We start from the raw sequence: 25,132 nt of genomic DNA, 5'->3' as shown, positions 1-25,132 counted from the left end.
GACAGCTCTGAGCAGGGCACTGACGTGATGCATGTGTTTTTTAGCAACTCTCTCCAACGAGGGCGGTGTGGCAAATACCTTCTGTGGCAAAAATAAAAGCAGAGAGACCAGTGAGAGGAACTGTCCTCCCTGGTGAGAGACGTCAGCTTGGAGTCCAGCGGTGGGAGCGGAAGTGAAGTGGACGTGGCAAATTATGGTTTCAGCAAGTGGTCCTGAGATGAAGCCAACAGGCCTTGCTGACAGGCTGGGGAGTGGAGGGTAGCAGGTCCAAGTGAAGACGTTGGGGTTGAGGAGCAATGGAGCTAAGGGGGCCGAGGCTGTGCTTAGAGGAGACCTGCCACGAGGGAGCCGAGACAGGAGGTGGTAACTGGGAAGGGCTGTGGAGTCAAGGGAGAGGCTCTGGCTTTGTTGGGTGGGGGAACGGGGTGGCTGTTTGTGCGTTTGAGGTAAAAGACACCACGGTGTGATTAGTGGCAATGATCCAGCACCGAGAGAGAGAGACTGAAGAGTCAGGAAGGGAGATGCCTGTATCAGAGGTGAGAAGGGGTGAAATTCACTCAACCAACCAACGTTTACTGAGCACCATTAGATATGCTTTGCTCTTGAGAGGGTCACGGTCTAAAGAAGAAGAAAGGAATATAAATAAATGAGGCAGCAAAGTAAGATCCAGTAGAGGCAGAGATGCCGCCTGAATGGGCTATGATGGAGAAAGGGTGTTCCTGTACCAGGAAAGATTGCGGGGAGGGGAAATGGGCATGTACTCCCATCACCTGAATGGCTGTCTAAAACTCACTTGAATCATTGACAGAGTTTGGGTAAATACTCTTCAAGCAACTGTTCCCAATTCTACTTTTCCTAAGACAGAAACTTTCATGCTTCTAAAGAACGGCACAAAGACAAACGCTATTTATCGAATAGAAGACTAAGCAGACCCGGTTTTTGTGGTCAATAAAAACAATGTGTTATCAGAAGGGCTCACCTAATAATTTCCTTACAGTTTTACTTACCACTTAAATCTCTCTCTTCCCAAGCGTTACATGAACGAGTTCAGAAACATCTTTTCTACTCGGTAGCATTCAATAATACTGACAAAGAAGTTTTACAGAAAAGAAGTACCATCATCTTCTGAGCAGCAGGCTCTACGTATGGAAGGGCGGCCCCAGGGGCCAGAGTGGGTTCACATGGGCCTGTGCATCTTGCCCAGGTCACTCACGCCCTGTGTGAGATCAAAACCTGACCCTCCCTCTGAGTGTCCTGCTCTGGCCGACCAGGCAAACCAGTCAAGCATAATATAGGACATGAATAAACAGACATTTTATTCCAAAGACTTGTACATATTTTCAAAATGATTCATTTCCAAAATCAGACATTTTTGTGACGCTTCACCAGGAATACTAACTGAATGAGATCAGATTTGCTGTTCTCAGAAAACACAACGGGATATTTTTGAAAGCATACAGTAATTCTACAACAGCACCGCCTACCTCCGGAACTATTAATGTTCAAAATCACAGATATTGAATCTCAAGCAAAAACAATGACTGAGCTAATGTTTTGTACTCAGACAACTGTACTTAAATTCCCCTCTTGCTGCACCAACCTGCTGGGCTGCATCTCCATTCACCAAGTGAGGCATCATGGCGACCTCTCCGTTCAGCAATGGTGGCAGTTCCAGAGGGATTTGGTCGGTCATCATCATTGTGACGTACATTCATGGAGAATTTCCCTCAACTGGCTTCCTGCAAAAGAACCACCATCTTTTAAAAAGGACTCAGGACCCCGAAAAGTCATCTCTAACAAGTCAGCAATTTAAGTGCACTGTGATGAAGTCAGCTGAAAATCAAATCATTGTAATCACAGAGTGCTGCATTATTTTTTTTAGTATTTGTTTTTGAGAGAGAGAGACAGACAGACAGACAGAGCACAACAGGGAAGGGGCAGAGAGAGAGGGAGACACAGAACCTGAAGTAGGCTCCAGGCTCTGAGCTCTCAGCCCAGAGCCCGACGTGGGGCTCGAACCTATGAACCGTGAGATCATGACCTGAGCCAAAGTTGGACGCTCAACCGACTGATCCACCCAGACGCCCCTAGAGCACTGCATAATTGTGTCAGCCCCCAAGAAGGGTAAAGCAAAAGCAAGAAAACAGCCTAAACTAGGAGACCACAGACTTGAGTTTCCAAGCAGCTATGTGAACATAACCTCCTGGACCTAGACTTTGTCTTTTAGTTATAATTTTTTAAAATATATGAATAATAGCAACTACCCTGCCCCAGGGATCTTTTTGGATCTAAAACTAGACAAAACTGTGAGAAGGTCAAGTGTCAAACAAAAACTGGTGGTATCATTATCTTTAATTACAGAAAACAAGGCCAAAGAGGATGACCTATAAAAACAGGTGTTCCCTTTCATTAAGATCAAAATACTGTTCATAAGCAGTTAATCCAAGCAAGTTAACAAAGGTTATACTACAATTGTTACAATTTCTGACCTTGCCATTAATTTGGTAATTAATCATGTTCTAATTATCTCTCTCTCGTCATTTCCTTGAATTGAATTTAACCTGCTGTGTATTTATATCTTTATCGCTGTGGAGATCTTGAACTTCCCCATATCCCAGACAGAACCCAAGGCACCTTGTGCAGTGTAGGGCTGAAAGGCAGACTACCTTGCTTCACAGAATAAATGATTTTCAAACAAGTATTCAAAACAGTACAAAGTGCACTCTCATTCCAAAATGGTACTTGGTACCAATAATTAGCTTTCCAATAGTCGGAAAAACAATAACAAATTCCTATACAGAATTATAATTTGTTCTTTCAGAAGTATTTAAACATCCTTCACTTATGCCTAAAAATTTATGGCACAAAAAGTTTAATAATAGCATGTGCAAGGAAGAGACAACAAATACATGCATTTAAGTCCATTCAGAAATAAAGCCACATAAACTTTTTGTCATTCATAATAAAGTCCTCCCAAATATCAAATGCAAGGATATTTGATCAATGAACACTTTAATACTCAATGTCCAAACCAGGCAAAACTGTGGGACAAATCCTTTAATGACTGTCTCAAATCTGTCCCAGATGGGTATGACAGAAAACAAATATTTTTCTCATTCTTAAACCCCTCCATTCTGAACATTAAATATACTTCCCTCTCCCACAATCCCACCCAAAGAAAATCCTTCTCTGGAAGTATCAAATGATGCATAAAAGCCACCCAAGAGATTGTAAACTTTTTTATTTTAAACAGGTAAAATTTTACACTATTCATTATAACCCCATTTGGAGAAACTAATTATTTTAAGCACCAAACAACGAAGTCTTGTCCCAACTAAGGAAGCACATTCTATAATAACAGGTCTTATAATTCAGTGTTAATAGTACCATCATGCTGTTTTATGAGGCAATTACTCAGTTCCTAAGCAAATAAAGGTACAAAACCCAAAGCCCAATAGTTTATCCTGATGAAGGAAACAGATTCTTGCTCAATAAAATTAACTAAGGTAATCCCATTGACACTGTCATGACATCACCGTTTGAGTAGGTCGAACGATGGAGAACTGATGTCCATGTCAATTGTATTCCTAATATACTTAATCCTACTAGTGCATGAGGAAAGGCCAGCTACTTTCTCCAGACTGCTGATATTACACAGGCTTGTTTCTTAAGTGGAATGTTTTACTTCACGTTTCTTCCGAACTGCAGGCTGGATAAACAGGGCAGTAATTTACATCAGGGGTCTGACTATGAAGCCTCTGGGGTGAAGAAGCACTCTCCTCTATCTTTTCTTCACTCCTCCCCAGGAAGAGTTCCAAGGCACTTGCTGGCACAGATTATGGCTCTGTCTTCTCTCCCTTCCCTGCTAAAGCAGTGAGGGGCCAAAGCCCTTTGCCACACAAGCAGTCCCCGGTCATGTCACACACGAGCACAAGGATGGAACCTGCACCTTTTTTCTCACCCAATGAGGCAGCAGGAGCAAACCAACTTCAGGGCCTGCCGGTAGGTCCCTGCAGCCTGGAGGTCCCCCCACTAGGCCAGAGAACAGTAAATGATGATGGGGGGCAAGGAGGAGGGGGGCCAGGACTGAGGTCCTTAGTCAGGACCTGCTTTGGGCTAAAGCTATTTATGCTCCACTGGTCCAACCCAGCTGCCTGATTTTCAGTATTTGGGGTTGAGACTCAAATCCAATTCACCAGTGCTATTTTATTCCTATTTGTCACTGTCTCTTGGGGATAACTGCAGGCACTGGGTAGCAGGAGACAGTTGTAATCTGACACAAAATTCAAGTGTTCCTGGCCCGCTGGCCCTAATACCAAAGAATATCTCAACACCAACATTATATCTTACAGTGACAGTTGCAACGGAAGAAAGCTCCTGGTTGGTGCCATGTTACACAATGGGACTCGCTATTAACAGGACATAGCAATCCTGTCTTGCCAGGTAACACTCTTAAGCACAGATGTCACTTCCAAATTATGGAGTTAAACTCTAGGCCCTGCAACTCTGGGATTAGGGGAGAGACCTGAGGCCCACACAGGTTTTATAGACAGATGGAGGATGGGAGCCCAGAGTTGCAAAAACACCCGAAGAAACCCAAGTCCACCGGCAAAAAGAGGTAAGTGGCATTTGCTTTTGAAAACTGTACAGACAATTCTGGTAATGCAACTATTCTATAAAGAAAAAAAGATGCCTGAATCTTTTTTTTTTCTTCCCCCCTACTACAATGGATTGTCTACCTCACAGATGTATAGTGGTTATTGCAGACTGTGGAGGGGAGCAGGGGAGGGGAAGGCAGGAGGAACTGCACATAAAATAAAGTCAACTATATGACCATCACTCAGATGGCAATCAGTGAGAATTTATAAACATCAGACACTCCTACTGTCTAAACTCAACCACACTGTTAATCATGGAGGAAAATGGAAGGATGAATATAATGCATAGAAAGCCACTGTGAACCCTGGCACAGAGTCTCCCTTCTCCATAACCAAAGCTGCTGATCGATCCTCTTTTTTCCTAGGCCACTGGCTTGCTAAAAGCCGATGTCTGTTTTCTAATCTCTGAGTTTTAGCAGAGATAAACCAGACTTTATCCTGAGTGGAATATTAGGTAAGAGATTCATCGAGGTGAGGTGGTACACACAGCCAGCAATATTTAAATTCCCATTTCTAGGCTCCATACGCATACGTAGGAGAGTCTCATTTGCCTGAAATGCAAGAGATATATGGAAATAATCAGTAAGTTATCTCTAAGCAAGATAATGCCCGGGCACCTGGGTGGCTCAGGTCATGATCTCGAGGTCTGTGAATTCGAGCCCTGCCTCGGGCTCTGTGCTGACAGCTCAGAGCCTGGAGCCTACTTCAGATTCTGTGTCTCCCTCTCTGCCCCTCCCCCGCTCATGCTCTGTCTCTCTCTCTCTGTCAAAAATAAATAAACATTAAAAAAAAAAAAAAAAGATAATGCCCAGCTATTTAGAAAGGAAACCACGTCCAAGTTGTCCCTTAACATTATGACGGAATACAATTTAGCATCACAGACTGAAGGATAAACGAAAAGGCAAGAAGGGGACTTTAAGAAAAATGAAAACCACAGATGCAAAACATAAAATAGGATACACACTAGTACCGTTTTGGTTATTTCCCAGTGATGAGGAGAAATGTAGCAAGTTTCCCCAATACAAAATGCAAAGTCAAATATTCAGGTATTAAAGTGGGAAAACCACACTGCCATTAAACATTGACAGTTAAAGAAGGTTTAAGTCCGGGGGCGCCTGGGTGGCTCAGACGGATAAGCAGTTAAGCATCCATCTTCGGCTCAGGTCATGATCTCACAGCTTGTGAGTTTGAGCCCCACATCGGGCTGTCTGCTGTCTGCACAGAACCTGCTTCAGATCCTGTCCCCTCTCTCCCTCTCTCTCCCTCCCCTGCTTGCACTCTCTTCCTCTCTCAAAATAAATACTTCAACTTAAAAAAAAAGAAGGTTAAGTCCAGCCAGAAGGCTTGGGAAGGCTTACTAGGCATCAATCATTCAATCGATCAGCTCCTGAGAAGGTGAGTCTCCTGTGTTTGGACTGGTAACCCAAATAAACTGCACCGGTCCTCCATTTGAACAGGTGTGCCTCAACCCCACCGCTCTGAGGAGACCCATGTGACATACCCAAGAGACCCCATATGACTTTTTAATGGAATGAAAAGATGAAGCAATAAATGTGGAAGGCTTACTACCCAAACAGTTGACCATGAGGACCAAAACTTACTCTATTTGCAATGACTGTGGATGGAAAGTCACACATCTTCATTACAGAGAAGGCTGGCCATAACTTTAGTTTTTCTCAGGGATGTGGGGTCACTGTTTACAACAATACTGTCTGCAATCACAAGGTGATGTGTTAAGGAGTTACTGAAGCATTTTGACCTTGTATGCAGAGAAATTCATGCCTACTTTTTGGGTTTTTTCCTCTTTCTCATTAGGAAACACTGCAGACCATCCCTCCTCACATTTCAGGACCGTATCCTAAATTTGCTGTCTTACCTCTTCCTTGGGCTCCTTAGGAAGCCAGACTGCTAGTCATGTACACGAGTAGAAAGGAACAGTCTCTGTGGGGTCACTGAAGCTCCCCTATGTGCCTTGAGCCACCTTCCTTGACCATTTGCTGATTATCAGCTCTAAGAGAAGCTGAATGGCCAGATGTGTGATCTCTGGAAAACTGAGCTGTAACTGTTTTTCATTTGAGTCAGAAAGTCTCATGACAAACCACCCTGACAAAACATTCATTTTTCTGGTCTGGGTTCTTTCTCCCCTAGACAAATGTGTATCCGGGCTGGCCAAATGGATCACGGAACTCAAGTATTTCAGACAAGGCTGTACCACATTCACACCGTCCCCTTCACACACAACAGAGTTCTTGCAAAGGTCTCATTCAAACCACTACCCTTTACAAATAAAGAATAAATGTGCTGCAAGACTAATGAGAATTAAAAAATGGAAAATGGGGGCGCCTGGGTGGCGCAGTCGGTTAAGCGTCCGACTTCAGCCAGGTCACGATCTCGCGGTCCGGGAGTTCGAGCCCCGCGTCAGGCTCTGGGCTGATGGCTCGGAGCCTGGAGCCTGTTTCCGATTCTGTGTCTCCCTCTCTCTCTGCCCCTCCCCCGTTCATGCTCTGTCTCTCTCTGTCCCAAAAATAAATAAACGTTGAAAAAATAAATTTAAAAAAAAAAAAAAAAAATGGAAAATGGATGATTTCTATTACAATGCTTTTTTCTAATCCTCTGAATTTATTTATTTATTTATTTATTTATTTATTTATTTTTACGCAGGGCCCCAAGGTTTCACTCCTGTTCTTTATTTTGTTCTTACCCATACCCATGCTTCCATTTCAAAGAATTCGGTAACAACCACAGGCCTTCACAACCTCTCCCCCTAACCACACATCCTAACACTAAAACCACAAGTGCTTCATGCCCAGCTAGTTCTCGTCTTCTGACTGACAGGGGAGGGATGCCACACGAGCACTTGTGGTTAACTTCCCCCTCTCCTGCGAGAGCCAGTCGTTTGCCACCTTGATTACCTGCTAGCAAGGCCCAGCACTAGGGAAGAAGTCCTGAGCTAACAGCAGGCGTGGGGGCTGGGCGCTCTGAGAAACGAACAGATCCTCACTGTTAGTTAAGACATTTAACTCCGTCCAAATATGCCCCAAAGCTTTTAAAGAACACCTTATTTTAAAAGAATATTACAAAAGGTCTTCAGTTTTTACATTACTCTAGGCAACTGGCTTATTACTTTTTCCTCTTATTTGGCTTTCCCAACTCCAAGTCTAAAAAGGTTTTCCATGGTATTTTGGCCCCAGCCTATACCAAGAAACACACCGGCCAAATTCATGAAAAACTGGATTCTCAGGAGAGAACCGCAGATCCATTTCCAAAGGCCAGAGAAAGCAATTATATACTAGGAAGCTTTTCTAACTTGAAAAAACCAAAGCCCTAATCGCTGTTGGGAGAGTTTTTAAATCAGTGAACCTGGCCTTCAAATTAGTAACAAAATGTCCTGGTCCCTCACTCCATGGGCCGATGACCCAAATTTCCTTACATTAATTCAAAATGTGAGTTGGCAGTACAGTACACAAATTAGTTTCAGACGACAAGAGAAAAAGAAACGTAACAACACCAAAAGGAGCGAAGTATAACCCTCAGAACCAAAGGAGCCCACACAGCTGCAGGAGAAAGAGGGGACTCTGAGTTACATCTCAAGTCAGGCCCTGAGGCACAGGCTCCCAGGCTCACTTCACCTACACTCTGACGTTGTTTTTGACTGATTTCTAGAGGATCCTAGGGAAGTGTCTAAAAAGCAGATGCTGTGAGGAAACCAATAAGAAGAACGCACATGATCAGCGTTAACTTTTCGCCTCCATTCTGCATTAAAAATTTTTTTTTTCAACGTTTATTTATTTTTGGGACAGAGAGAGACAGAGCATGAACGGGGGAGGGGCAGAGAGAGAGGGAGACACAGAATCGGAAACAGGCTCCAGGCTCTGAGCCATCAGCCCAGAGCCTGACGCGGGGCTCGAACTCACGGACCGCGAGATCGTGACCTGGCTGAAGTCGGACGCTTAACCGACTGCGCCACCCAGGCGCCCCTCCATTCTGCATTTTAAAATGCACTTTCAGAAACCAAATGGGTTCCTTGATGAGTGGGACATTGATGAAAACGTATCAATTACGGGAACTTTTTATAAAGCAATTGGGCAAATAAATAATCTAATAAATATTAACCCGTAATTATTTTTATTAAATTTTTATTAAAATTAACATTTATTGTTTATTATTAATATTTATTAAAATATTAATCTAAGTAATACTGATTAGATTGATTTTTTTTGGCCTAATACATACTCTTCAAAATTCATGCCACTGAAGATAACTGTGATTCCATAAGGTTTGTATTTTTTCCAATAAAACAGAGATTAACCAATCACATTCACATAATCTAAGCAGCATGTAAACATTTTGCCTGCAACATGCTTGTTCTACAGCCAGAGAAAAATGCTGTCATGGGTACATTAGTAAAACCATAGCTTGATTCACACTTCAAGAAAATTTCCTTCTCTACTAAAAATACCAATTGACTTCTAACACTGTGGGCCAGCTTTTAGAAAATTGTTACAAACGTACCAGAGAAACGTTCTAGCCATTTACACAATACTAATAAGAAAAAGCAACTTTTTCTTGTTGCAAAGGCAAGAAAAACCCCAGCAGTAGTCAGAAAGACAAAAGGACAAACTAACTCAATCATGGAAGACAGGGGGGGGTTTACTTTACCAAGTTGTGTTTGGGGCAAAAGGGTGCTACGAGGAAACTAAGAAATCACTGTATTCTTTTACAACAATGTAACTATCAGGTAGCTAATGCTTTATGAGTGATTACAAGTTTCTAAATGGCTAAGTCTAATAAAAATTTATTATGACAAACATTTGTGCAGCTGATTTACATTTGTCTGTGCCGTGGCTGTAGTAAAACAAAACAAAACAAAATGTAGAAAAGTCAGAATTATGACAGAGAATCACAGAGCAGAGAAAAAAGAAATAAAGAAAAACTATGTTCACGAACCTTGTCTCATATGGGTGGCCTTTATGCCCATATGCCATCAGTCAAAAGACTGACAACTTCCTAATGTGTGGTCTCCCTTTGTAAGCTTTATTAGCAAGATTCAGAAAGACAAAGAAGGAGGGAGAGAGCTCAGAGAGAGGAGGGGAGAGAAGGAAAAAAGTTAGCTGAACACATTCCTGACAACTAATACGATGTCAAAGTATCATTTGTTATTTTATCTTCCTCATCAGAAAAACCTCTTTCCTTACTGCTCCACACTGGTTTTAAAAGGTAAAGCCCTGGACCGGTATTTCAAGACCTGGAAACTCTGAAAATGGTTGTCATTTCTAGCCTTCAGAGCAAAACTAGAAAGAAACAGCTTTCTAATAATAACTATGGAAACACCAATAGCATCAATAGGGGAGGAAAAGCGATTGAAACAAAACAGAAACACTGTGCAATCATCTTTACCTCTGGAGCTGAGAAAAATCTGCCCATCGATCAGCACACATCTGTTTTTACCACCTCCCTGCGCCTGAGAGGAGAGTTTTTCTCTCCCTTCTCGGCAACATGAAACCAGCTCCCTGAGCCTGGCTCTGCCCATGCAGATTAGCATGTGGCCATTTACAAACCTGGACGTGAGAAAACCGGGGTGGTTTTAGTGTTTTTTCTTGCCCTCACCTCTCCCGTACCATGGACTGGAAAGGTACTTGGAGACAGGAAAACACTCCCCTTTGCTTTTTAATAAATCAAATTAAATGGGGGGGGGGGGGGAAGGATATGGAGAGGGACTATGGATTTTTATCTGAAATTTTCACAGCCCCTTGGCTATCAAGAGCTCAAAGGACCAGTGTGTTATGGTAAAAAGCATTACAGTAGGACTCCAGGACTGAGAACTGAAAAGTCTGAGTTCTAATCCAGGGTTTGCCCATTTACTCTGAAGCTGAAATGTCCCCTTTCATAAAAGGACAAGAGTATAGATTAGCCTTTAAGGTTCTTTTCTGCTCTTAACAGACCACACTTTCAAACACCACTGCTGACTTAGCACAGATTAAACTCAAGCTAGAAAGAGGCTTACTCAAACTCTGAAAACCTATAGTTGCTCTTACTTGTGAAAGTAGAACCTGAGCCTCGTGCATAAAAGGGAGGAAGGATCTAAGCAAAATGTTGGAAAAAAGAATGTATTGAGCAAACAGCGATGGTAATCACTGTGTTTTTATGCCAATGAAATCTAATTTTACAGCTGAGTTCCACACAGCTGTGGAAGAAAGACTCTTGCCACGGCTTGCCACGTGAATGAAAGGAGGAGGGGTGATCACTGTTCAAGCAGAAAAACCTCTTGAGACATGAGCAGTACCTGTAGGTATGCACCCAGCTGGTTGGTTGAGGCACAAATTGTCTGGAATTTGTCTTCTTGTCTGATATGGGTTCATTAGCGAAGTTAAATCACGGTCGTCTAAAAAGTTCTCAGCCTTAAAAACATTCTTGCTTTTTGCATCCAATTATAAACACAGGACATTCAGGTGCAGTGTTTAAATCCACAAAGAAATCCTGTGAAATCGAGTTCAGATTAAAACCACCACCACCTCCCTGGATTAAAATAAATAATGGCTTAAGCAACAAGTAAAAAAGAATTGTCCACTGTGATCTGGGGAACAAGGAGGGATGCCAACTTGTCTAATATATAGGCCTTGCCTTCAAGAATACATACATGTTTTTTTGTGTGTGTGTACTTTTAGTTTGCCTTTGCTTAAATGGCAAAGCACACCCATGTCTGAACTCAAAACTACTACGCAGGGGTGCATGGGTGGCTCAGTTGGTTAAGCATCTGACTTCGGCCTGGGTCATGATCTCGCCATTCCCAAGTTCGAGCCCCACGTCAGGCTCTGTGCTGACAGCTCAGAGCTTGGAGCCTGTTTCAGATTCTGTGTCTCCCTCTCTTTCTGCTTCTCCCCATGCTCTGTCTCATGCTCTGTCTCTCTCTCTCTCAAAACTAAATAAACATTAAAAAAAAAAAAAAACCCTACTATCTAGAAGGCACCATTTTTGGTGGGGGAAGGGGAGTCTATATATCTACAGATTATATGTAAACGCTATACTAATCTGAGGCTACTTTTATAATTCTCCATAAATAATACAGAGGTTGCTTCCATAACTCAATACGTCCCAAATCTTTTAAAAAACATAAAACCGGGGCACCTGGGTGGCTCAGGCGGTTGAGCGAACGACTTCGCGGTCCGTGAGTTCGAGCCCCGCGTCGGGCTCTGTGCTGACAGCTCAGAGCCTGGAGCCTGTTTCAGATTCTGTGTCTCCCTCTCTCTGACCCTCCCCCGTTCATGCTCTGTCTCTCTCTCTCTGTCAAAAATAAATAAACGTTAAAAAAATTTTTTTAAATAAAAAATAAAAATAAAAAATATAAAACCTATAGGGAAAAAAAATTACAGCCCTGTATATTTACAGTCTCTGGACCTGAGATCCACATCCGTATATACGTAACAACTCAGTTCTGCAAATATTAGCTAAAAGGAAAGGGGACCCATCTACAAACAAAAGCTTAACGAATGTTTGTTTGGTTTGTTCAAGTTTGAAGTTTGCTTTGTTTGAAGTTTACATATGTAATTAGACATTTTTATTAGAACACCTCAACTCCAGCTACACTCAGCACAATAAATCTGACCTCCCAAGGATGACACTCTAGCACCTGCAGTGAAACATTCCAAAGCTATGAGCCCTTATTTACACACGTATCCAACCTAACTTTCCCCACATACTTTATCCATGGATGCAGGTAACTGAAAATACATATTTTCAATGAAATTTGGACTTGTATGGCTCATTCTTTATAGCCTTTTCTATAGGGCATTGAAGAAAAGTCTAGAAAACTATAGTCCAAGAATGTAAAGGTCATTTCTTTGAGTTTATTTATTTACTTTGAGAGAGACAGAAATAGCGTGAGTGGGAAAGGGACAGAGAGAGAGACAGAGAGACAGACAGAGAGACAGAAGATCCCAAGCAGGCTCTGTGCTGTTGGAGCTTGAACTCATGAAACCATGCGATCATGACCTGAGCTGAAACCAAGAGCTGGACCCTTAACCAACTGAGCCACCCAGGCACCCCTGGAAAGATCATTTCTAAAGCCCCCTCCAGTTCTAAGACTTCCCACCACCATACCACCTACCTCCAAACTGCATGAGAAGGTAGAAAGAGATGAGATGTGAAGTCAGAAGACACGCTCTCCTTCCCCGCACCCGCAATTCACTCCTTACCCAGTCCTCAGGCACCATTATCTGCCTGAAACCCCCACAGCACTGCCTGTCCTCTGTGGTTCAGGGTATTCCTGCACAGGCTGTCTGCATCTCAGTTTCTGCATCTGTAACAGGGGTGCTTAACATGGCTTCTAGACTCCCCTTTAATAAAACCCCAAACGTATCAAGAATTAAGTTCACATTTGTGCAACCACTGAGTACCTAACAGCCACACATAACACCCTTTATTTGGGGGTAAAAATGTGTTACAAGCACCAAACAATTGACTGCTTTCTGGGAAAGCATTAGAAGAAGAGCTCCGAAGATCTTCCTTTAGCCGGGGGGGGGGGGGGGGGGGGGGCGTGGTGGGCAAGAGCACTGTGTGAACCACCTCGCACTAATGCTCATCCAGCTTCACAATATTCATGTGAGGTGGGCGGTGTTCCTCTTTTACATATGTAGCAACTATTGAGTAATCTGCCCAAGGAGACTCAAATAGAAAGTGATGGTAAGAATAGCCAACTGATTATAACATTCAAGATTCTCCCAAGGAAACACAAAGTGGACAAGCTGATGCAGAATTCACAGGTCAGTGGCTTTAAAAATTATATAAAACATTATCATGGTGTTTTGCAATGTTCATCATTGTTGAATCACTGTTGTACACATGCAACTAATAAACTATTGTGTGTCAACTGTATTTTTATTTTTATTTTTTTTAAGTTTATTTATTCTGAAAGAGAGGCAGTGGGAGGGGCAGAGACAGGGACAATCCCAAGCAGGCTCTGTGCTGTCAGCTCGAACCCACAAACCGTGAGATTATGACCAGAGCCGAAATCAAGAGTTGGATGCTTAACAAATGGACTGAGCCACCCAGGCACCCCCTTTTCTTTTCTATTTTTTGTTAATGTTTATTTTTGAGAGAGAGAGAGCATGCACACATACACACACGAGCAGGGGAAGGGCAGAGACAGACAGACAGACAGACAGACAGACACCAAGGATCTGAAGCAGGCTGCACGCTGTCAGCGACAAGTCCAACACAGGGTTCCATCCCATGAGCAAGGAGATCTCAACGTGACACTTAACCGACTGAGCCACCCAGGCACCCCTTCCTGTTTTTTTTTTTTTAATTGAACAAGCACATGACACAAAATTCAAAAAGTAACTTTCAAAGCCACTCAGTAAAAGTACATTTCTCACCTATCCTCCACTGCTCCCCATACAACAGCAACAACTCTGAATTTTTGATGTATCCTTACCAAGGTACAGATTTAATAATTTTTAAAACATTTTTAAAGTAGCTTAAGGAAGGGTAAGCAAATTCATTGTATTAGCATGTAGTCCAGATGGTTAAAAGTTAACCAGGGAGGGGGAAAAACCCCTGCATACACCATATTTTAAACTAGTAGAGTGATACTCTCCATGGTTGACTGTTAATGAGATGTGCCAGGACTAACCACAAAAGCAAGAATGCAGCTGACCGAATTATTGATGAGGTGGTTAGAATAAGGCCTTTCGTACGAAGGGTTTCGAGATTCTATTATTTTCAAGATCTCAAAAGGACTTAGTTGAAAGATACCTTCTAAAATGGCATTACAAAAGGACCTGAACAAAATTATCATCTGTTGGCTGAACAAATATTTATTGAGCACCCACTGTGTGCCAGTCACTGTACTAGAATCCTAGGATTCTAGAAATACAGGCACGGGGTTAAGCAGCATTACAGTGAAATGTTACACTGGATAACTAAAACAGAATCCAAGCTGGACACTTCTGATGAAACAACACAGAGTCAACAGACCTCCATGCTCTATGAACCCTTTCATCGGAGATAAACTCCAGTGTCTAAATTTGGTTTCCCAGCTGTGGCCTCTTTTCTCGACTTAAGTGTTCCAGAAGAGGAGTTTGTCTTCAAAACATGCCCCCTACCTCAATCTTCACTTCTGATCAGCCAGGAGGATACTAAAATTGTTTCTCGAATCAGCTCATATAGAATTCAACCATGTTTACGTTACATACCCAGTTTTGTTTATGTAAACAGATGTCATAGAACACTCTTTATAAGGAAAACAATCCGCACTATTAAGATCGTTGGTGTTTTGTCTATTTACACTTAAGTATGTATTTCAAAGATTTCTGACATTTCATTAACAATCGTAGATGTTGGTTCAATTTTTTTTTTTTTTTTAATATCTCATTCTTTTCTCCACCTCTAAGGCGAAGGGGGTGGGTGTCAATGAGAGAATACTACAGGATACACTGAAAACCAGCATGGTGTTATTTCTTGAAGAATCACTACAATTGATGACATTCTCATAAGCAACATGGTATTTCACTTAAAGTGACTAAACACAAAACACACACCAGGTGTTTCTTTGAGCTTAAAACCTACTGAAACAGAAAGTCCACATGAAGTGACAAAACTCACAAAGAAACAAATTAGCAGGTGCAAAGACTCACGTAAGGAAACATCTATTTACTATTTCAGATTAACTTATTACTATAAAATTTTAGTATGAGATAATACATGCAACCAAATTACTAATTTAGACCAACATTTTTTTAAAAAACACAAAAATGTGGAATTCTTTAGGAAAACTATTTTCCTCTTCTCAAGGGAAAAAAAAAAACTGTCACGTACCACAGAGCATTAAGGAGGTTGGTTTTCCTAGATGAAAATAATGACTCCTATCCATGTGCTTTACGTGCAAGTGGATGAATCTAAATGGTTGAATGTATGGTGCCTGCCTATATTCTAAACACTCCCTGTGAACGAGGAGGACATCATTAATTACACTAATATAATTTATTAAGAAAATATAAGGGGGCTACATTTATTCATTTAATAAACACCTAGGTTCTGCTCAGTGCAAGATACTTTTAATCTGAAATCATGCAAATTCTAAACCTGAGGAGTCTGTTAAGATGTCAAAATCTTTCCAGCAAAACAATTTTAAATGTCAACTCAGATACAAAACCCGTATTCTCCAATTCAATTTTCATATTTCCCATAATGACAATGCATGAAAGACACACGCAAAAAATATTGCCATGAATGTCACAGAAGAACTCAGAAGCATGGGAATGAAAAAGACAAAGAACATTTTAGGGTTATTAATAGTTCTCACCTCATGATCCCCACAAAAGGGTCCCCCACACCACACTGTGAGAACTACTGCACCAAACTAAGCTGCTTAGATGTAAAAGAAGAAAATTTTAAGTTCACTCTCTAGTAGACAAAGATGGCTGTCCTTATATTATAGTCTGTATATTCACAATTCACCTGACAGATTCTGAACAAAATTATTAATCCAAATGAAAAGCTATCCAATTCTAGCAGGGATTTCTCTCTTTAGGACTTTATGTTACACTCTTTAAAGCACTTTGGGGAGGGGCACAGTGCCAGTGCAGAGCCTATTTGGGATTCTCTCTCCCTCCCTCCCCTCTTCCCTCTCTGCCCCTCCCCTGCTAGCTCTCTCTCTCTCTCAAAATAAATAAATAAACTTAAAAATAAATAAATAAATCACTTTGGTGAAACACATTCATTTGGTAAAATCTTGAAGGAAGTAAGAACAGGAGGCTGGTGGGATAAGAAAATGGATGTTGAGGGCCAGGTCCCCCTCTGCAAGGATGGTCAGCAAAACTGGAGGTCAGGAACAGGGTAGGACCAGATTCCAGTAAATCCAGGCCTGCTAGATGGGACTCCCATTCAACCTCTCCTGATCAGATTCATGCCCTGTACTCAAAGCAAATAATCAAGCTCACAACAATCATCGTGGACGTGATGAAGTTCCCCAGGTCACACATGCTAGCCAGCATGGCTAGCTCAGTTCATCATCCAGCTGGTCTGCTTTGTAGGGAGGCTGGAAAAGAGTCATTCTACTGGGAGAACGTTTACTCTTTCAGATGGAGAAAGGAAAACATGAGACCATTGAGTTGATGGAGCCCCTTGATGAAGAAATCTCTGGAATCATGGAAATAGCTGGAAGAGTTAAGAGCCAAGGCAACCATCATGTGTGTATCTTATGTCCAGTTTAAAGAAGATAACCATCCTTTTGATCTTGGACTTTACAATGAAGCTGTGAAAAATACCCATGAGTTCCCTCGGTTTTTTCCTTTGGGGGTTGTACAATATGATTGATCTTGATGATTTTTTTATGATTGCAAATGAGCTACACTGAATACTATTTAAGGAGGCCCCGGATATTTGAAGGAAAGATTGCTATGATTTTTAGTATTTAATTTGTTCTCTTTTTAATTTCATTTACCTAACTTTGTTAGACATTACAATCTTTTTTTTTTTTTTTTTTTTTTTTTTTTTTTATTTTAGAGACAGCAAGCACAATTGGGGGAGAGAGAAACAGAGACAGAGAGAATCTTAAGCAGGCTCCATGCTCAGCACAGAGCCCGATGCGGGGCTCAATCCCACGACCCTGGGATCGTGACCTGAACCAAAATCAAGAATCAGATGCTCAACTGACTGAGCCATCCTGGTATATGGTCAGATAATCTGCAAGAACAAAGCAGTTGCCCTGAATTTACTTTTCTGTTTTATTAACAAAAGTTTAAATGGTTTTTAAAAGATCTCAAGTCCAAGGAATAGACAAAAATTTGTGTTGCCATTCCCAAGTAAGAATCGTGCCTGCTCTGATCGCTAGGCCTTTGTTTACTGCTCAACGCCGTCATTCTAAATCCAGAGACAACTTGATCTAGTATCTTCTAAGGTCACTAACTTATTTTCTTTTGCCTCAGCCTATTATGTCTTTCATCAAAGAATCCAAAAAAATCTTTCTGAGGCATAAGAACTCTTACAACAAGAAACTCAAGTTTCAAATATAGACAAATCAGTAAGACAGTGACATTCATCTCCTAGAGCAACAAATTAGTAAAATTAAAATACAGCACGGCTAACTGATTTGCATGCAACAAACAATACTAGATAAGAGACTTCCCTTTTATTTTTAAAAATAGATTTAATAAGCCTATTAATTTTCCACCGGCCACTATAAATAAATGGAACTCCAAAATATCTTTCTCTCTGCAAGGGCATCCTGGCCAGTCCCTGTTCGGCTGACCCTGAGTGGAATGTGTATTTACATGGCCCAGGGGCAGCATTGTGTGCTGGTGGGAAACCACTTCTCACAAACCTCCCATTCAGTGCAGGGCTCCACAATAGGTACTCACACAGGAAGCGGGCCTTGCTAACAGCACCTCTGGTTGTTCCAGAGAGCTTTTCCAAGGCAGCAGGTCCAGTGAAACCCTGCAAATGCCACGTTCACAGGCCCTAACTGCCTAGACTTCAGGGTCAACAAAGTTAGTGTTGCCCACAACCACCGCCCCAGTTCTTCCCAAGGTGAAATTGAAACGGTGAAAAATTCCGTTTCATTTTCCTAGCTTATCTTTCAGGACATCACTCTGTTCAAAAAATTAAAACCCACAAACACACACACACACACACACGCACACACACACACACAGCCATAACGTTTTTTTTTCTCAAACTGTAAAACACTCCAAGTGTCTATTGCTTTTCAAAGCCAAATGAAAAGTGTCAGTATGGAATATGGACTTTAAAATATCAAAGCTTCAAAAATCACTTTATTATCTCTACTGAAAATTATGATTCCTTAAATATTGACCATTTTATTTAACTGCAAAGGAAAAAAAATATTATTTTAACTCCTAATAGAAAAGCAGGCACTGTCAACATCGTATCAATAATGACTTCTGCACAAATATGGGAGGAAATAAAGGTAGCTGCTTATATATGCCATCAAATCCATCAACTGGTGGTTGAAAAATGCAGTTAATAAACAGGTTTTGTCAATTCAATGCTAAACCACTGAACTACTGGTAATTCTTTCTCCTCCCACGCATGTAAAAAACACAACCTGGTTGTTTGAAAAAATGTGTTCATTAAATTCTCAATACCCCAGTTTCTCAACCTGCAAAAGAGAGGTAACAGCTGTTTCCTACAGTAATATTTTTAGACCATTAAATAATTTAATGATATTGGGCAAAGGGCAACCCTCCTGGATAGTTTTCCTCATTTCTCTAATTAAAGTACTGACCTCCATCATCAAGGTCCCTGCCAGCTCTAATAATCTATCAATTTGGGCACAGCAACAAAGAATATCACAATTAACACATACATGGATTTATTAGAAGTGTAATACTTAAGGCAGCCACCGTAAAAATAAAAGGTATCTGCACCCATGCCAACCATAAATAACACCACTCACTAGCCACAGGCAGTCACTTTTGCAAGACAGAAGAAATAAACCAGAAATACCAGGAGGAAATGCTCACAATGTTTAATCCGAAGGTACATCTATTTATGTAAAAAAACTGAAATGAAATAGTCAAGATGTAGACAATGTTTAACCTACAGGTAACGAAATGACGACTCAACTATATTTTTCCTTTGTACTTACTATAGCTCTTAAAGTAGCCTACAATGAGCAACTGTAATTTTTATAATGATAAAAGTTAGCTTTTAGAAACTTGATGTAATCCCCTTCGTTTTGCTCCGCGTGATTGTTTAAATGTTTGTAACTCAAAATGCTTTCAAATCACTGTCCGACATAAGGTGTAGACCTAAGGGGTATGGGCTTACCCAAGTCTCACAAAACTGGTTTCCACCAATCAACCGGAACTGTGGGCTGCGGCACTGGAAGAACCTGCACACGGTTAAGGAATAGATTCGGTAACATTTATAGAACCAGCCCTCGGGTCATGCTTGCTAAGTAATCCCTAGATTAGGCCCGCTCACCAGGACCAACCCAAACAGTTTTCTGTGTTTTTGTTTTGTTCTGTTTTAAAGGGAGTAGGGGAAAGGCAGGTTCCCCAGCCTTACTTTTTTTAGATAACAAGCACTCCAAAAAATCCTCTTCCAACTGCCAAAATAAATCAAACTTTCTGGGTGGAGGACTCTCTGTCAATCAAACGAGACTCAGCAAAGATAAACTAATAATAGAAATCTGTTACATACTTACTTAGCTGTGCTAACTATGCTAGTCCTTAACTAGCACAAAGGACTTCAAAAACTCTGGCTCTGAAAAGTACAGGGTGGAGTCGGAGAGTTCCCTCAGGCTTGGCAGGCCTCCTTGTCAGTGGAAAAGTACCCACCCACTCCTATCTTCGTGGGCTCTCTCCACCGCACCCTCCCTCATGTGAAACCTTCTAAAAATATTTGTCCCATATTTTTATTCCCTCATCCCCATATATTATAACATGCAACACATGTTCACTCTAGGAATCTGGAAATACAGAAAGGCAGGAACAAAGTTTCAATTATTCAGAATCCTATCACCAAGAAACATCCACTGTTAAGAGGTGATGTGCTTCACTTCAGTTTTTTTCTATCCGTATGAAATCTATAAAGTTGGAGGGCTACAATTTACACAGTGCAGACCAATCTATTCTTTATTTGATACTTCATGATCATAACAAGAACGTTGTCAACTTTAAAAGATAAGTAAGGACTGGTTCCTAAAAATCACATTTTCAGAGAAGGCAGTAAAATCCTCTTCTAGGGTCCTTGACTTTGGCAGAAAGATAGGGGAGGGAAAACATATTTAACCCACATGCCCAACGTGCACCTAACCCAGTGTGCAGCCAGAGGCATTAACTTCTTTCTAGAAGGTATCAGAGCATAGCGACAGAATACTCTTAGATTGTGTACAAGTATTTAAACAGAATTATGAAGGGGCGCCTGGGTGGCGCAGTCGGTTAAGCGTCCGACTTCAGCCAGGTCACGATCTCGCGGTCCGTGAGTTCGAGCCCCGCCTCGGGCTCTGGGCTGATGGCTCAGAGCCTGGAGCCTGTTTCCGATTCTGTGTCTCCCTCTCTCTCTCTGCCCCTCCCCCGTTCATGCTCTGTCTCTCTCTGTCCCAAAAATAAATAAAAAAAATTGGAAAAAAAAAAACCAGAATTATGAAGTAAATGGTCCCCACATATCACTGTAAATTCAATTCTTTGTTCCATGTTTATCTATATACAGGTTTCTAAAAAGTAAAGTTTTATTCTCTACCTCCTAAGAGCTATAGGATGTTTTATGTTAACTATTCATAACACATCTCTCATAACTATAAACCAAACCTACCCTCCCAGCAGAATATATATGCCAGGAATCAAGTGTTCTGGTTGCCCCAAACACTTATCCCTGAGCATCCAGGCATACTGATGCCAGGAAAATTATTACCAGGGAATCGAAGTGACAAAGACTCTGATGTGACTTAAAATATCTTAATATAAAGTCTGAGCACATATATCATCACAGGACAGAATAGTGAAAAGTTGGAAACTATCTCATCCATACAACAGAAAACTAATTTTAAGTGCTGTAGAAATGAATCTGTTAATAAAGGAATATGTTCACAATCCACTGTTTATAGGGAAACGACGTAAAGGAATCACATGTTAAAAGGTCTATAAGCCATGGTCTTATTTGTGCAAAACTAGGACTAGCTTATTTTTCACACGGGGAAAAAAAAAAGAATATACCGTAAGTGTTCACAATGATTATAGTGAGGAAAGGAGAAGGAGGAGGAGGAAGCTTTTATCTACATATTCTGATACTTGTTATAATGTTTTTGTCACGGGGCGGGGGGGGGGGGGGGGGAGGAAGTATATGGACCACAGAGCATCTTAGAGGTGATCTCATAATATTTGTCAAAGAATCTCATGGAAAAATGAGAAACGGATAATGGATATCTGGTCAATGACAATTCTATTACATAAAACACACCTCTATGACTTCCTGACATGGGCCACTGGTTGTGCCGGCCCCATATTCTAAAGCTGTGCACTAGCTCACAGGTGTGGTTTCCCCTTCACTTGAGGCACAGCTGGGCAGACCAGCAGTGATGGTGAGGACTGTGAACCTCCTAGAAGCGATTTTCAGTTCCAAGATAGATCAGAGAATCCTAAGTCTAAAAAGGAACCTTGAAAAGTTCAGTTCTGACTCAGACTTGTACAATTATCTAAACATCTCTAACAGACCAGAGGCTTGAAAATATCATAACTCAGAATTTTTTTATTACACTATATCCTTCAGTTAGTTATCCCAGGATTTCCTCTCCCAAACAGTCAGTAAAAATATGTTTCTTCGGAATAACAGGATGACAGGAATAGATAAGGTCAGGATTAGCCAGACCTGTGTCTGAGTCAGTGAAAAGCATAAACTGTTGAACATTTTAAAATCACCACAATAAAAGGAATTCTTCCTTTGACGAAGGACGTTATCCCTGACCCTTCCTTTCCATCATCACCACCACATGCAGCAGCACCCTCCTTTAGGAACTAAAGCAAATCACTACTAGGTCCTGGAAATACCTGAAACCAGCTTACTCTGCCCACCATCCCACTATGCACCGCCCCCCTCCATGCGTTCTACCCCGCACGCGCAGATCATGAAATTCACTTCCGGAATATCACTTCCGCTAAGTCACTGCTCGCTCAAAACCAGTGATTCTTGGAGCAGAGGCCAGAGAAACACCGCTAAGGGATGCAGAACGACGGACTTCTCGCTGTGGGAGGAGCTGACCCACAGCCCTAACCACTCAGGCGAGTGTTTCTCCAAGGATAACGCAGGAACCCTTCGACGGAAGTAAGTGGGGCGCCTGCTGAGAAATGCAGCTTCCGCACAAATGTTCAGAGCCGCATTATTCATAAATGCCAACCGAGGAGAAACTACCCAAACATCTGTCAACCTCAGGATAAATTAATAAGATGAAGTACAGCCACATGACGGAATATTCCTCGGCAGTAAAAAGGAATGACGTACTGATAACAGGCTACAACATCAACCTTAAAACAGAGTGTGCTAAGGGGCTTGCCTATAGTTTCACGAGTTAGCTTGACCCAGATTGCAATTCTCTGCTAGTCCCAAAACACCATGTCTGTGGGTTAAAAAAATAGATTTATGTATGCTAGCTGAAAAAAGCCAGTCACAAAAGGCCACATACTGTATGGTTTCCTTGGTATGAAATGTCCAGAAGAGGTGAACTTTTAGAGACAGAAAGTAAACTGGTGGCTGGCTGGGGCTGGCTGGGTGTGGGGGTGGAGTCGGAAGGGACAGCTGACTGGTACAAAAATGTTCTGGAATTTGTCGTGATGGTTGTATAATTCTGTGAATATGTTCTACAAAGATTGAATTTTACGTCTTAAATGAGTAAACAGTATGACATGTGAATTGTATCTCAATAAAACTTTAAAAATACAGATCTCTCCCTTCCACCACGGAGCTGCTGAAACAGAATCTATGGAGGGAGGGGCCTAGATATCTTCCCTCGGCAGGAGGGAGGAGGACACACATGTTTACTAAGTACCCCAGAAAAGTCATAAAATGCGCTCAAGTTAACACCCCTCTAGCCCTTTCCCAACGCTGTATATAAACAGACTTGGTATCATATTCTGTTCCTCAAAACCATTTCTCAGGCCCGATGCATCTACTTTAGTCACCCACCCTACATGAATGTATTTCTTACTCCGCCTACACAACCACCCCGCCTAATCAGTGACTCTCCGGGGAGTGTGCGCCCACTCAACCTTTGCTCTTGGTACTCTCCTCCTGGGACATCAATCTGTTCTGCCCAGGCCTTACCTGCTGCTTAAAGCTACCTTAGGATTGCTCCCATTCATGATAAACTCTACTAAGAACCCTGTGGACATTCATACCCTCAAGTGTGAAACGAGGGTGATGGACTACTAGACTTCCTTCCCTATCTGACAGCTTGAGCTTCTCGGAGGAGAGACTCCAGAGAAATTCTCGACAAGCAGACTTTCTTCCATTCAGTTCGCTTGTTACCTCCAAATAACGTGTCTTGTGCAACTTCTTCCCCTACTTAATTTAGTGTATGGAGAAGTTAAATAACTTGAGGAATGTGTTTGAAAAGGCTGGAGAATGTGTATGTGTTTAAAGGTCCTCAAGATACTGCTATAGGGTCTGGCATATGGTAAGGGCTCAGGTATTTGACAAATTCCTTGATGCCTAAGAAGTCACTCCTTGAGCTCCAGTCTATTCACAGACTTCTAGGTTTGCTGAGGTATCCACACAAATCTTTGGTGTGGGGAGACCTGTAATTTCCACACTGCTTCTGTTTGACATACGATGTTTGCTGCCCTTCTTTTCCAACACTACCAACTCGTGGCAAAAACACCTGTGATGTGTTTTGGTTTTTCTGCCAGGAATGATGGCTTCATGACAGCATCTGAGGGGCAGCGGTACATCTAAGGTTAGAGGTGCATTCCATGGCATGAAATGAACAAAGATAACTGGCCCATCTTGTGGTCCATCTGCAATCGTATTCTCTGCGGCAGGCTACAGCCATTCATTACAGTCCCCCACCCACCCACACAGCGCTAGGTCAGAAAAATGCCAGAGCACTCGGGTAATATTACTGGAAGCAACACAATTTCGAAAATTGTTCTTCAGTGACTACTCTTGTCAAGATGAATAAATACAAATTCCACATGAAAATGTGTGTCAGAAGGCATCCTACTAACAAAAGCCAACTTTTTGAAGAAGCTAATAACTTTCGGATCACATTTTATAGGTACAAGTATGCCCTTTTTTTTACTTCCAGCAACTACAGTGATAAAGTTAACTTTGTAAAGCTAAAATCCAAGATGCTCCAAAACAAAAATACAGGGAGCTGTACGTGTACACACACACATACACATACACACACACAAAGTCTCTCTCACCCTTTTTCTCTCTCTCTCTAATACTAGGATATTACAGAGTACTTGAGATTACAATGCCCATGTCTAAACCTACAAAATATCTGACTTCTGTAATTTCTCATATTTTTTCAGATGCTTGCAATTAAGAGAAAATATCCACTTCTTCAGATTGTGCTGTCTTTTTACATTTTAACATTACATAGAATAAAACCTTGGTAATTCAAATTAATTGAGGAAAGGGAAGGCCCATCTAAATGTATAAAAACATCTGTAAGAGCAAATTCAAATGCAGCTGGAACTTCCAAAAGCACTGCCAAGTGGGACTCCTACCTGCTCTACTTAACAGATAAGACACACGAGTACCTCTAACAACTGCTACTTAAAAAATATTTCCCAAGTACTTCAGAAGAGTTTTATTATATTCTACTCCCTCTCCCCGGTTCCCCAATCCCAGCCTCATTTTGCTAAGTTATTTTTCAAACTCTTCACAGACGATGAAGAGATTATTGGGGTGAAAAATTAAATTCACTGCATTCTCTTCAGTACCTAGAACAAACTAGGTAAAGAATGATTTAGTTTGTTTTCTGTGCTGGACCCTAAGTAGCAGTATCA

The 25,132-nt window shown here is 41.5% G+C and overlaps 1 protein-coding gene and 1 pseudogene across 3 annotated transcripts in view; one reads left to right on the top strand and one right to left on the bottom strand.

Moving 5' to 3' along the window:
* FNDC3B (fibronectin type III domain containing 3B) overlaps nucleotides 1-25,132 on the bottom strand; it is a 362,124-nt gene that overhangs the window by 281,185 nt on the left and 55,807 nt on the right. For 2 of the 3 annotated variants that reach the window (XM_047875932.1, XM_047875933.1), the window contains exon 2: nucleotides 1,601-1,739. In XM_047875932.1, coding sequence (XP_047731888.1) covers nucleotides 1,601-1,711 — 111 coding nt within the window. In that variant the 5' untranslated portion in view covers nucleotides 1,712-1,739. Of the gene's footprint in view, nucleotides 1-1,600; nucleotides 1,740-10,055; nucleotides 10,150-25,132 lie in introns of those variants that run through there. The other variant, XM_047875934.1, reaches the window with a different exon arrangement.
* Nucleotides 4,554-16,973, top strand: LOC125174457 (replication protein A 14 kDa subunit-like; annotated as a pseudogene).

Source organism: Prionailurus viverrinus, chromosome C2, assembly GCF_022837055.1.
Source record: "Prionailurus viverrinus isolate Anna chromosome C2, UM_Priviv_1.0, whole genome shotgun sequence".
Taxonomy (NCBI): Eukaryota; Metazoa; Chordata; class Mammalia; order Carnivora; family Felidae; genus Prionailurus; species Prionailurus viverrinus.
Note: the sequence above shows the minus strand (reverse complement) of the source record. Positions and strands in the feature narration are given on the sequence as shown.